General features: G+C 45.0%; 1 protein-coding gene across 2 annotated transcripts in view; it reads right to left on the bottom strand.

Annotated features, from left to right (window-relative positions):
* ISM1 (isthmin 1) overlaps nt 1-14,411 on the bottom strand; it is a 79,199-nt gene that overhangs the window by 20,729 nt on the left and 44,059 nt on the right. For both annotated transcript variants that reach the window (XM_061208224.1, XM_061208223.1), the window contains exon 2: nt 6,941-7,180. In XM_061208224.1, the coding sequence (XP_061064207.1) occupies nt 6,941-7,168 (228 nt within the window). In that variant the 5' untranslated portion in view covers nt 7,169-7,180. The remainder of the gene's footprint in view (nt 1-6,940; nt 7,181-14,411) is intronic.

The raw sequence follows: 14,411 nt of genomic DNA, 5'->3' as shown, positions 1-14,411 counted from the left end.
TGCGGAAGAAATACACAGCTGGGCTGCGCAGACCCGAGCTGGGCAGTGACGCGGTGATGCCGAGCCTTTGAAGACATAACCCTTCTCCTCTGCAGTCCAGGCCCCCTGTGCCTGCAGACAGAACAACTGAGCCGCAACAATCATCTGCAAGGCTATTAAGGGTTTTGGAGGGGAGAAGCTGCCAAGAGCCAGGCAAGCCTGCAATTATGGTAATGAAATCAGATTCTGGGTAGGAGATAAGGGGGAATGGGCTGGACAGTTTTGGTATTCCATTTGTATCCAGACTGGAGTCAAAGGGATTGCCTAAACAAAACGTGCCCTGCAATTTCTCCAAGCTGGGAATCAAAACAATTTCATGTTTTAAGCTATTACCGTCAGTATGATTTTTTTCCCCCCGCAAACTACTGCTCAGATCCAAACAAAATAGATTTGTTGCCTGGCCAGGCAATGAGTAGCAAAATATGAATTTACTCCAAAAACTATATTGATGACTAAATCTCATCAGTTTAGAGGTTTCTTTTTCCCCTTTCATTTTTAGCCACTACTCCAACTGAATTAAAAAAAAAAAAAGAAAACAAAAAACACACAAACCTTAGGATCCACCCTTCCCTGCAGTTAAGAATATGGAAACCTCATACAGACATCAAATGAAGAAATGTAATCTTGAGCCTGAAATTTCATAGGCATCCAATTAAAAAGACTTAATGAGCACGGTCATGACTTCTCGAATGGTGCGGATTAGTTTTATGTTTCCTGTTGCTCTTATTATATTTACATGTTCTTTAGCATCAAAGAATCTGTTCCTAAAAATGTCTTGAACAATAATAGGTGTGATGAGCTGAAGGTGTGGTAGTGAGCACAGCAGATTTCCAAGCTGATAGATCTTACCATGCTTTTGCATCCTTAATACACAGAATTGAAGCATCTTTAGTACATTGGTTTCTTCTGGACTTTTCTGTACCATGAATCAAGATAGTAAAAGAAAGAGAATTTTTCCAAAAGACCCAACTCCAACTTCTGGCAGAATCTTGTCAGCTCTAAGAAAGAGAGTCTAGAATAGGTGCCAATTTGGAGAGTTCCATCCAAAATTAGGAAAGGAGGATAAAATCCTTTGCAATATTACCTGTTTCTTTCTTCTTCTTGAGAGTTTAAACATTTATTAGAAACAAACTCTACTCTTGCTCTGAAAAGCACTTTCCACTGGGAAACTAAAACAATTCTTAGTCTAACTGATAACAAACTAATGACACTGGGAATACAGAAGCCTTGACCTTCTGAACTCAGGAGAATCTTCTAGAAGCTTCTAACTTGGTCCTCTAAGCCTTGAGAGCTATGGTGACTAGGCAGATTTGGGTTCGTATTTATTTCCCAGAGAGGAAAATGAGGCCTGGGAGGTGAAATGATTCCTCAAAAGCACAGAGCATCCGGGGACAGGACGACAGTCTCCAGCAAAGGGTTAGACCCCCGATTATGTACCCCTTATTCCTTGACAATTGCAGAAGAAAGAACACAAAGGACTAGGAAGATATATAATCCCTCCCTCTCAGACCCACTGATGCTCTAAAAACAACTCTGGCAGCTCCAGTAAGTGTGGTTAATGCTTTGAGATTTGCAGCGTGCTCGTTCAAATATCAATGCTTGTTCTACACAAGTTAAACCCACATTTCAGGCATAGAAACTGCCCGAGAGAATTCACGTTCCTGAGGTGAACAGCAAGAAAGGTGGAGAGCTGGACTCAGAACTCCTGATTCTTAATTATTTTATACGTTTCCTCTGTCATCTTCATGCTCACTGACATCACCAACCAGCATCCACCAGTCTGGGGAACCTTCCCATATTCCTGTCTCTGTGCTGAGTGCTTCACATGGAGGATTTCATTTAATCCTCACAACAACCCTACTACTACAGAGTATTGTACTGCAGAGGTACTACTCACAGGTTGTGTTATCATTCCCATTGTATAGACAAGGAAACTGAGGCATAGAGAGGTCGAGTAACCTGCATGCAGCCATAGAGGCCAAGCCTGGTCAACAAAACAGTGGTACCAGAGCCCAAGGGCAGGTTGGTGTACTCTAGCTCATGATAGGGACTGCAGGGCCCCCATGAGAATCTGGACAATACCGGCTTGTCCCCCGGAGTGTGTGGGCCCATCTCTTGGGCACAGAGATTTCTTGGTTCTTACTTGGCCAGGCCTGCCATTCCAAAAGGATTTTAGGAAAAACGGAGGAGGGGAAATCAGAAGTAGAGGCACGTACAACACCTGCAGCCCTGGCCAACTCATCTGATTGTATCAAGAAGTCTACGGCCGTGTAAATAAGTCTGTGCGAGGGGGAAAAAAAGGCCTTTAGATGACTATTTTTGAGTCTCCCTCAATGGAAGAAAAGAAATAAATACATTGGTTGAAATGAATACAGATCTCAGATTGACCCAGAAGAGAGAACTATTTGGTGGTGAATAGCCACTGTGGTCATGAATTGATGCAGTGAGCCTAATAATGAGTTTATTTTAGAGACTTCTGTCTTTGCTATCTGACCATCAGCTGCAGACCAGAAACTTAGCCAAGGATACCAAAGTTCAAGTTGAATTTCTCCTGGGAGATTTACTTTCTTTCCTGAGTGATTTATTTATTTATTTATTCGTTGCCAAAACCCCCAACTTCTAGTTTTGTTTTAAATTTAATATGGAGATTGGGTTCAGGAGTTGGAGGCTATTTCTTTCTCTTCTGTGCATTGTTGTTGTTTTTTTTTTTTTTTTCCCCCTCACTCACTTCCACAGCCTGAAGCCAGTCTTCAAATGGAGAGCCCAATCCACTTGGGACAGAGGCCACCTGGCTTCAGGGGTTTAAAAAAAAAAAAGCTCTAAAAAGCTGGGCTTTTTAAAGGATTTCCCTTCCTAAAAGTCAAGAGGCCCAAGAGCTCAGCATTGTCACTTTGGAAAGGTGTGGGCGGTTTGGCAGGGGGGGGACAGCAGACCCCAGCCTTGGAGCGTGGGAAATGCTTGCAGACACAGGGGGGCTGGGGGAAGTTCAGAGAGAGGGGTATCAGATTCCTGGGCAGCTCCCGGCTCCAGTGAGGGCTGGCTAGGTGGGGGTGAGGGGCAGGTTGCCAGGGGATGGGGGGAGACCAGGCCAAGGGCCCCGGCAGCGGAAGCCGACCCACTGATATGCCTTCACCTGTTTTCAGTCCGCTCCCCAGGGAGAGACAATGCTTGGACGGCCCGGGGTGACCGGTGGGACTGTCTGCTTGGCTGAATCGGCCCTGTGTCAAACCAGTGGATTTCAACAAAAGACCAGAGCTCTGAGGAAGGGGCGAGGGCTGACAACGTGAAGATCATCACCCCCTTTTAGAAAGTACCTCATCTTTTAAAGGACCACCGGGGAGCTGGTTTACTCAAGTGCAGTGGGGCATGAGGCTACAGCGGCCAGTGCTGCATGTGTGTGCGTGTGTGTGTGTGAGTTTGTGCGTATGTATGTGCCCTCACACACACTCACACTCAGACCTAGGGCTGGGGCTTCCAGGGGTAGCAGCTGCGTCAGTCTCTCTTTGAGCATCTTTCTGAGTCACTAACGCTCCCCTTTCACATCTTCCAGAAAGAGAAAGGACAGGAATGCAGTTCAGTGTTCCATCATCAGATCAATGAAACATAGGCTCCCTACCCCCCAAGACGGCCTGCGGAAGGTTACCAGACACAGGCCCTACCCCCCAAGACTACCTGCGGAAGGTTACCAGACACAGGGCTTGCGCAAGGCAGAAATGGGATGAACCAACTGGCCGGCGGGCAACAGGACAGCACTGGCCTGCTCTTTGATTCTGATGGCATCTGGTTTGGAGCCTCATTCGTTTCGAGTCCGTTTTGCCAGAAACCCTGATATTTGGAGCTACGGGGAAACCTATACTCTTGGGAGGTATAGTGATTTCTTCTGTCCAAAGGGTAACTCAAAAAACATATAGGGACCTCATAGGAGTGGCCTGGTCCCCTTCCCGCCTTGTGCTCCAAAGCATCCCTTTCCGAAGCAGCTCCTGGAGGCAAACTTCTTGTATGTGCTGGGGCATTGCTGAGACGGAGTGAAGACAAAGTGGGGATTCCTTTGCACCTGTTAGAAGTCTATACAAACAGGTGGCTGTGGGCTCAGAGGGGACAAGGACGAATGATTTCCATGTGTCCCATCTCCGCTGCCATCCTTTGTGACGGCACAAGGGGAAGCTGCGTTTTATAAAAGTCCAAGAGGCTTTGTTGGAGAGTCTCAAGTGTGGTGATCTCATAACTCATCCTCCACTTATCCTCTGTTCCCTTGTCTCACCTTATAGTTCTCTCCACACCCATAAACTCCAACCACCCTCTCATCCCTCAGGAAGCCCAGTGGAACTGTTCCAAAGCACTCTTCACTTCGCGTCTGGCTAGACAACACAGCTTATTCTGATGAAAAATGGATTGCGAGCTCGGGGGCTTTACTGAGCTCGTGCACAAATCCATCGCTTCATGGTTGCCCTTTTCTTTTCATGGAAAAGTCATTTGGGTTCCCCAGATCTGAGGATCCCAACCACTTTTGCACCACTGTTCTTTCCTGACAGTCAGGTTAATGTTTTAAAAAGGCCCAAGTGGGGTCTGAGGACTTCCTGATGGATGGATTTATCTGGGAGAGAGAAAGGGGATCTTGAGAAATTCTGTTAGAAATTCGGTTCTAGGTGGAGCTCCATGCGCTTAGTAAATTTCTAATGAGGGGACTGCAGCCTTCCAGGTCTTTTCTTGTAAGTTTATATTAGTAACTCTTAAATCGATTACATTAATAGCTCAGCATTAAGCCCCACAACGACATTTCCCATCTCTGAAAAAAGAATGCAAGCTACAGCAAACCTAAAATTGTTGCGGACATGATCTAAGCATCCTTGGGATAAGGGGGGTTTAGTCCTAGAACGGTAAAATCTATCAACAAGGAAAAATCACTTCCTGTCAATGAAGGCGTGATGGGGAGCCTCTTTGAGCAACAGTAAGGAGATGTCTGTGCCTTTTTTTGCCAGTCTGCACCTCCCCCAAGTGGATCCTTTGTTCTTTATCAGAGAGCCATGTGGCCAGTTCCCGGAGAGAGGGCAATGGATCGAAAGGCCCATTTTCCCCATTAATCAATTAGAACAGTACAAGACCTATTGGAAATATTAATTGGTCCATGCAGTGATTTCAGCACATGGGTTGTCAAAGAGTGACCTCCGAAACATTTTTCACTTATGTACCCTCAACGCTGCCCTGCCCTAATCTTCCCAAATATCCCATCTATTCAGATCTGTCCTCTATGGAACGCAACGCTTTTTCTGCCTCTGTCTCCACAATCCTTCTGGCACTGTCTTGGGTGGTAGCCGGGATCTTTACACCTACGTCATTTCCTGGAGGGAGAGCACCTTGCATTTCTTAACTTCCCAGAAGCTAACACGGCACTGAGGTGTATTCTCAGGGACATTCAGTAGTCACAACAACACTGGTGTCAGAAGCAAAACAACTCTGGCCAAGGAAATCTGATCTAAAAGGGTATCACGCAGACAGCGTTAGTCTTGCAAGAGAGACCACTAACCTAATTATGGATCAATTGTTCCAAGGTCAGGTTCAGGAACTTTCTGCCATGGAAGCTAATTGGAATTTGATGCAGAGAAAGGATAAGGACAAGCTGCCCTTCCTCCAATGACAAGAGTTGAGGATAAACTTAAAAGAAGTATGGAAGCAGGCACCGGAGGACTCGGGCTGCACAGGGCCAGGCCGCCCAGGGGGACGAGCTGCCCTCGGCCGCCATGGGTACCGTCTCTGGGAAGAAACAGTGGGAGGCACAAGCAAAATTCAAAATGAGGAGTTTTTGTTTTTGAAACACGAAATGGTAGGGTGAGTATTCTTGGGAGCCTGAGAGACTGGATTTGAGCCCCAACTACTGTTTACTAGCCATGTGGCCTTGGGCAAACCAAATGGGAACTTCCTGAGAGTCAGTTGCGTAATTGATAATATTGAAGGAATGACGTGGGCTCCATGCGGGTATTGGGAGAATCAAATCGGATCCACCTTTACTTTGTAAAGTAAATTGTGCTATTTCAGTGCAGATGAGAGTTCTTATTTTCAGTTCCAGGTACCTCTTTCCTAACCTCCCATTTCCTTCAGCTTCACCCCATCCCATCTTAGTGATATGTATTCCTCTCTCTCCTAGGAACTTCCGTTATCACCTCCTTTCCTCTTATCAAAAATTTTTTATCAGTCATTTACACTTTAGAGCAGCTGAAGTGTTGTCAGCGCCTAAAGGAATTTCTGGTGTCTAAGGCAAGCGAGAGAGGCATTTGAGAGACCGTGTCTTCCTGAGCATCTTAGAAATCACACTATGATCTGCCTCATCTACTTATGTGTCTGATTGGCCTTTCCCTATAGCTAACATATTTCATCAACTTCAGGGCGTATTATTTTGTTTTGTTTTGACATTTCTTTTTTTTTTTTTTGATGTAGACCATTTTTAAAGTCTTTATTGAATTTGTTACAGTACTGCTTCTGTTTTATGCTTTGTTTTTTTGGCTGTGAGGCATGTGGGATCTTAGCTCCCCGACCAGGGATTGAACCCGCACCCCCTGCATTGGAAGGCGAAGTCTTAACCACTGGGCCTGCAGGGAAGTCCCTGTTTTTACATTTCAACAGTTCTGAAATCAGGATGTATCTTATAATCACTGGTGTGTCATACTCTAATTAGCACTGTTTTCTTTTTTCAGTGGTTGATAAAATAATGCTGCATCTCACAATCCAGGGTGTTACACAGATGAAATACAACACTGCTCTTATAGAGATAACATGCTTGTCAGCAGGATTCATTAAGGGGTCAAGGAGAAAAGTGAGGTAAGGCAGCAGTTGCTTTGGAATCAGATCAGTAAACAAAGACATGGGCTGTTTCATTTTCTTTCACCTTTCAGTTGCTAAGCATTACCTGGATATTTGGATTCTGCCCATTGATATCAGCTTTGGAAAGATCTGGAAAGTTTGGTAGATCAAGGAGAAAGGATCTGGGGCCATCTCTTTGTAATGAAGGGGGCCCAGCCTCTTGCTGGAATTGCTGTCTGGGGAATGGTTGGTGTGCATCCTGGTGGTCCGAATGCTCCCCTGGTGTTTCTTTGGAGAGAGGAGAGTTGGTTTCTGATGTCGAGGCACTTTCCATGTTGAGGTTATTCTAAAACAAACAAACAAGCAAATGAACAAATAAATAGGAGAAGCATGATTTAGAAATGCCACCCTTAAAAATTCAGGACAAGGACAATTCCAGGGGCTGGAATTAAGCCAGGATGGTATTCCCAACTTGTTTTCCTTCCATGGCTTAGTTTTTCTATCTTCAAAAAGCTAAATCATCAGGAAATTTTCCTAGCCTGCTACTTGGGAATTTTCTGAGGGCTAACGTGTGATGGGATATTAATCAAACATCAAAGCATATCAACAAAAAGTGCTAATTTGAAGGAGACTAGGTGCTCATTTAGAACTGGAATCAAATTATTGTTTCCTTATCACAGCTTCAATTGATTAACCACTCTGGCTTGAGTTATAGCCCCAGTATCCAGTGTTTGTTTCTTTGTGTGGGTCAGCAGAAGATCTGACTAAACTGGGTAAAATACTTTAGCCAAATCGTTGATTATTTCTATCCATCCGTCCATCCATCCATCCATTTTTTCATCCATCCACTCACTAACCTATGTAACTTTCCTTCCTCCTTCCTTCAATTCTTTCATTCATCTACTCATCCATCCTTCCATCCATTTATCCATCCATTCATCCACACAATCAGCAAGTGTCAACCACATGCTAGGCACAGGAAAGCCATGAACAAGACAGACACGGGTCCTATTCTCTTAGAGAGTACATCTAGTTGGGGGGAATAAACAATAAATACACACATAAATAAGACCAGGTCAGAGAATGGTGATTGCTAAGAAGAAAAGGAAGAAGAAAATGACAGAGAGTGGTCAGGGCAACATTAGATAGGTAGCTGGGGAAGACCTTCCTGAGAAGGTGACATCTGAAGTGAAACCTGAACACCTGTAATTATCTGGGGGAAGAACATTCTAGCAGAGGGAACAGCAAGTAAGACAGTCCTGAGGTAGGGATGGCTTATCTCATTTGAGAAACACAGAGAAGGCCAGTGAGGCTGGGATGGAGTGAAGGAAGGGAGAATGACCCAAGATGGGGATGAAGAGGTGGAGACAGGCCAAGAAAAAGTGACAAAAAGGCATTCTGAAATTGAATGTCTTTATCCCGGAAAGAAAAGTCCAAGTCTGTTGTTCTTCCAAACTAGCAAAAAATGTCTGTGTTTAGTTGTCACTAGGGGAAATTTTTTCCAGTGACTGAAGAGTGTAGTAGTTGCTGGACTTCTTTCTCAAACCAGCCCTTCTTCTGCTCTCATTCTTCGTGGACCTCTTGTTGGATGTTTCCTCCATCCCTTCAGGGATAGCATTTTCATGTTTACTGGTGGAGGGAGATGTGGAGATAGAATTTCACCAGTGTTTGGGTCAGTGGTTAATGTTCTTGTTATTCTTGGGCATGTTTGGGGGTTTTGGAGTGAATATTCCAGCACATTGCCTCCACACACACTCCCTGCCCCCTCTCACAGCAGCGTCTTTGACCCAGTCAAGGGGTTACACCTGGTATCAAAACACTCCCGACTCTGAGTACCCAAGGTCAAGAATGGCCTGAGGATGAAACACATGCAGTGGGTAATGATCTTATTAGAGAGCTGACCTAAGGGGATGGATTTTTCTCTCTTTAAACAGACATGGGACTGCGAGGAATAAACTCACTTGTGCAGAGACCATGTTTGTGAATGTTCCCAGAGGCCAAGAAGAGGCTGAGCTAGAAAGAAGCATGTCTGCTGTCTCTTCTTTAACATGTGCAGTTACGGCAGGGGAAGCGGGCTGCTCTTCATCATGTCTTTGCTTGCCCTTCTTCTTTGCTCAGGAGATGTGGCCAGGGGCAGTGTCTTTGTTCACCTCTCCTGTCACCTTTCTGCCATGTTTTCATCTCCTGGCACATCCTCCTAGGGGGAGTTGCCCTGCCATCCCCAGGCATTGTTCAGTGCAACAGAGGCCAAATGTATTATGCTGAGATTGTATTATCCAGCACATGGAGAGAGAGAGAGAGAGAGAGAGAGAGAGAGAGAGAGAGAGAGAGACATGCTAATTCTTTCCTCAACATAAGACCTCTCTATCATAGCCCAGGGGAAGATAACTGAATGCAACTCTTCCCTTGTTTTTCTCCCTGGATCCTCAACAATGTTAGTAAGGACAGTTGACTTCTTATGGAGAATTTCTTGCACAGGTTTTGGGAATCTAAGTCTCAGAAGGGACCCAGGATTTGCTTGTCCATGGCTTGAGGGATATCCTGCAAATCCAGCCCTCACTTCATTGTACCAACAGGGACATACTGTCTAACTGTGTTAAAAATGGAGCTCTTTTTCCTTTTCCCTGTGATGAAGTACTTTCTACTATGAAAACTTATATTTTATTTTATATTTGGTACTTTTTTTTTTTTGGTCACGCTGCATGGCATGTGGGATCTTAGTTCCCCAACCAGGGATTGAACCCATGCCCCCTGCAGTGGAAGTGAAGAGTCCCAACCACTGGACTGCCAGGGAATTCCAGAAAAACTTGTATTTTAGAAGAAGAGATAGGAAAGGTATCTGTGCTGCTTATTTGGCATTTCACTTAGATGGCTGAAAAAACAAGGACTGAATCTGATGGGTTTCTTGATCTGATTCTGGAAATTTTCCTGAGAGGAGATACACCACTCCAGAGTGATCCTGGCTTAGACAGGGACCAAGAAAACCCCTTAAACTCTCTGTGGCTCAATAATCCTCCATGTAAAACAAAGCAGACAATAAGGAGAATCCCATGCTGTCCCAGCAGGATGGTCAAGAGAACTCAGGGTGGGTTGTGACTACACTTGAAAAGAGAAATGTAGAGTTAGGGCAACTGGGCTGGACGATTCAGGCCTCAAGTGCCTCTGCCGCGAAGACGGGGGCTAAAGTACGTTTTGGCTTGAATTATGCACACAACTGTGGCATTTCTCCATCTTTCCCCGATCCTCATCCCCCCGCCCCTCAAACAAGCTCAGTGTTTGTAAAGTATTTGGAAGATGAGAATGGGAATAATAAAAAATGCTAATCACGATCTCTGAATATCTGAATTATTCTTGCATTTTTACCAAAACATATTTATCTGGAAACCTTGGCTCCCTCCAAACCGTGGCATGCTCCCAAACTGTTCAGAAACTGGAAGCTCTACGGTAGGGGGAGGGGGCCTTACAGTGAATCATATAAAATGAAGCTCCATTTTATTCAATCAATGACCAGATTCAGGGAGTAACCATTATTTTGGTAATCAAGAATTTAAATCTGGGATGGGAGACAGTAGACAGGGTCTGCTAACAAGGCAGGAAAACGCCTCTTCATTCTTTCTCAAAGACCCACTGTACAGCTTCCTTGTAGAGGCCCCACTGGAGGTCTTGGTTGATGGACCAAGCTCACTCACCAAGAGTTCCACTTAATTAGTCTAGCAGAGTAAAGATTCTCAGGAAGGGTGGATCTCAAAATGAAGATTTAAACAGTTTGTATGTTATTCAGAAAAGCAGACATTCTTCTCTGAAGACGTGAGCTTTGGACAGTCCAGGGATTGAAGAAAAGAAACATCACCATTCTTTCCAAGGTGCTGCAGGATTCATTTTGTTTAAATTCAAGTGACATGAGGGCATCTGCTCAGTTTGGGAAAATATTTCTTTACCCACAATGTGTCTTTGAGTTGACTTTCAATCTGTGACAATGCTGCAGCTCCAGGAGCAACGTTCTCTCTAATCTGTGAGCTGTGATTACTAATAAAGAGAGATAGAAGAACTAAAGCTAGTTAGTGGTTTATACGCATGCAGTGTTCCACTGCCAAGGAAGGCGACCTATGGTGGCCAAATTATCCAGCTGCTGCTTAACGCTCCCCATCTTTGGGCATAGCTCCTGTCCCTCCATTATTTTACAACTTATTCTTATTTAAAATAGGAATAAAGTAATAATATTGTAAAATGTTAACAATAATAATACAATTATAAAATAGGCTCCATGCTCATGCAGCCTGGTGTTTTGCCTTAGATGGCAGTATTATTGTGGCAGATATTGCAGTTTCCTCCCCAATATCCATTCCCCACTTTTTTTTTTTACTCAATGTTTATTTCAGGTGGCAATGTGCCTGGCTAAAACTACATGTCCTAGCATCCACTGCAGCTAGGGATGACCATGTGACACGGTTCTACCCAATGAGATGTAAGTGGAAGGTGCCTGATGGTACTATTGGACAGAAGGCAGAGTCAGTTTGCCTTTTGCCTCTTTTCTGTCTTCCATTTTCTCCTGGCTGAAGTGTGGATAGTAGTGTTGGAAGTGAAATGATGCCACTGGCAAGAGGTTGAAGATACACGCTAAAGGTGGCTGAATGGAAAGATAGAGGAGCCGGGGTCCCCGATAGCATGGTAGAGCCTTCATACTAGTCCTGGAATGATGACCTCTGAACTTCTTGTACCCTTGATACAAACAGTAGTATTGACAATACTGCAGCCCTAGTAGCAATGTTCCCTGTTTGATTCTAACTTGAGAGCTGTGACCACCAATAAAAAGGGAAAAGCCCTGTTCAGCAAACTGACTCAAGATTGGGTACCATCCTCAGCTGAAGGAGGTACCAACAGGGCATATAGTGAATCATCACCATGACCTTCACAATGGCAGCCAGCTCAGCTCTGTTGCTAATTTTCATAATATCCTTTTCCAAATCTGCCCTCTACCCCCTTCTCTGCATACATATAGAATCTTCTATTGTTTCAGCATCTATACCTTACATTTCTCAAATCTATTACTCACTGGGTAATGTAATATTTCCTTTAATTTATCCAAAAATACTATCATTAAAGTTCAAGGACTTTGCCCTCAAAGAATCCAGAGCTCCTTGGACAAATGGCTGATTCCAGAGCTTGGGCAGGGAAGTCAAGGTGAGTTTGGGATATTTTGCTGTGTCAGAAAGCAAGGAAGACTTCAGTGATTAATGGTGTCCTCTTGAAAGAAGACGGGAGCCAGAATGAAGGGCCCACCCTGCACCAGGATTAGACAGTTTGGGCGTTAAAACAAAAAGGTTGCCGTTGACTGCCATACATTGCATCTATGACATTCCATGAGCCTATGATGATACTCATAAAAGAGAGGAAGCGAGAAAAACCATCACCCCCATTTGAGGTAAGGATTATAAAACTCCTTACTTTGAACCTTTGTATTAAAAAGAAGTAGAGTTTTGTCTAAGGAAATAAAGTTTGAACTGAGATTGAAAAACACAGGTAAAATGAAGCCCGTGAAGCAGGTGAAGAGCACAGAGCAGAGGGGGAGATGGGCCAGCGAACACTGCGATCCTGGCAAAGGATACGGTGGGTGCAGACTCCCTGAGACCTCCCAGGGCCTGGCGCAGAGGCCCAAAGGCTATCAGAGCTGGAATGGAGTGGGTGTTAGGCTCAGTGCCAGTGTGCTGTCTTAGTAAAGCGATCACTGAGTAAATAATACAAATGCTAGGCCCAAACCCAGACATCTGGACCCACCAGCCTTCGGTCAGAAAGCTTTCTATCCTAGTGTACTGTGACTTTTCCATTAGGTCCCCACTTCCCCAGTGGCATTCTCTGGGTCATCTGGAGGCTTGCTAAGCTTTATGTGTGGGGATCGCCTCCCTGGCTCTCATCGGCTGGCCCTGGATGCCCCTGGGAAAGCTCTGTGAAGATGAGCTGAGAAGAGAAAACCTCTCATCTGCAGACCGGGTACAGTTTCTAAGATAACAAGCCCAGGCACTTTGTCATTCATGTCCTTTCTCCCCAGGACATCCCTGGCCCAAGGCCAAGGATGCCCAGCAAATGCCCTTAGCCCCTGCGGCGTGGACTCGCTCATTTTGGCTGTCCTTGTGACCAAGGTGGACTACCACGGCCACATCAAGATCAGCATGGTCACAGTGGACAGAGTTGCCAGCTGGTCATTTGACATAGGAGCGAGAGAGAGGGAGGGGTTCTTGGGAGAACCAAGTCACAGGGGAAATTAGGGCGATCAGCTCGAGGGGGACAATCAAGGTGTGAAAACGGGCGATGGGTCCACCTTTGGAAGAAGCATGCTAAGCGTCATTGTCCCAAGTCTGCAGCCAGCCACCTGCCCTGTTCCGCAAACATCAACCAAAGGCTGGAGTATGAAAAACCGGGCTGATGTGACCACTTGCAGAACCTCCAGAAGAGGCACAAGCTAGCACCAAATTGTGGCTGGCTTGGACAGTTTTAGTGCTTTTTTTTTTTTTTTTAAGGCTGTGGTAACTACTCCCAGATTAACACAACAAGGCAGACTTCTTGGAGGCAGAAGGGATGGCAAATTTCTGGAGGGCAAAGACCAGTCCGTATCTACAATCTCAAACCCCACACCCTCCAATTTCACAAGCTCGGGGGGCACCCAATAAGTACTAGTTGATGATAATGATGGCCACGGGCCTAGTTAGATTTTGTTTTAATTAGGCTCAGGCTACAGGCCTCATTACCCCTAATGTGGCTTTTATGTGGGATTCTAAAGAAAAAAAAATCCAAGAATCTTCTATTGAAGATATTAAAGAAGATATTATTAGCAATGCTTTTGGTCTCATAGACTTTGAACAACAAACAACAAAGATTATAATTAACGTCACTGCAGCCTCTCTCCTTAAAATATATTAACAATATAGCTAATTAGCAATATGTCCTCATTTGGGGCTGGACATCTGCATATTATTATCGACAATGCTTGTTTCCTTTTTCCAGATTAAAGGCAGCCATGCTGCACCCAGGCATATGGCCACACTCCTTCCATATTAAAACACTCGATATTCTTCTCCCCACGATAAACACACTTGGGGCTTTATCTGTGTCGGGCATCGATTTTTGTCTGGAATATTTCCACACGTCTAAAAATAGGTTCAAGAATGCCATGGGTGGTATTTCCAAGGGAAGAGCAAAAATTTCCCTGTTTGGGGAGAAAAAAAGAATAAAAGGGTACTCTGATTATCTTTACACATGGCTAGGGAGCAAGCGCTCCCAGGAAGAGAAAACCAGGAGAATGAACAATGTGAATTTCAGATGGGAAAACCTGCTTTCTCAGGGGGTGCGCTCGTTCTTAGGGCTTGGGAAGGTGGCAGAGAGATGGTGATCACAGGAACGGAAGCAGGGGGTGGTGGAGGCTTATTCAGTGCAGTGTTGGAGAGGAGGAACCAGGATCCATGGGGAGGTCCCCGCACTGTTGAACACACTGATGGTGAGGTCAGCTACCTTCTTTTCTCTCTACCGGTGTGTGATGGTAATCACACCCCTTCAGGCAGCAGGAACAGAGCAAATATCCGTGG

Source organism: Eubalaena glacialis, chromosome 13 (assembly GCF_028564815.1).
Source record: "Eubalaena glacialis isolate mEubGla1 chromosome 13, mEubGla1.1.hap2.+ XY, whole genome shotgun sequence".
NCBI classification, from domain to species: Eukaryota; Metazoa; Chordata; class Mammalia; order Artiodactyla; family Balaenidae; genus Eubalaena; species Eubalaena glacialis.
Note: the sequence above shows the minus strand (reverse complement) of the source record. Positions and strands in the feature narration are given on the sequence as shown.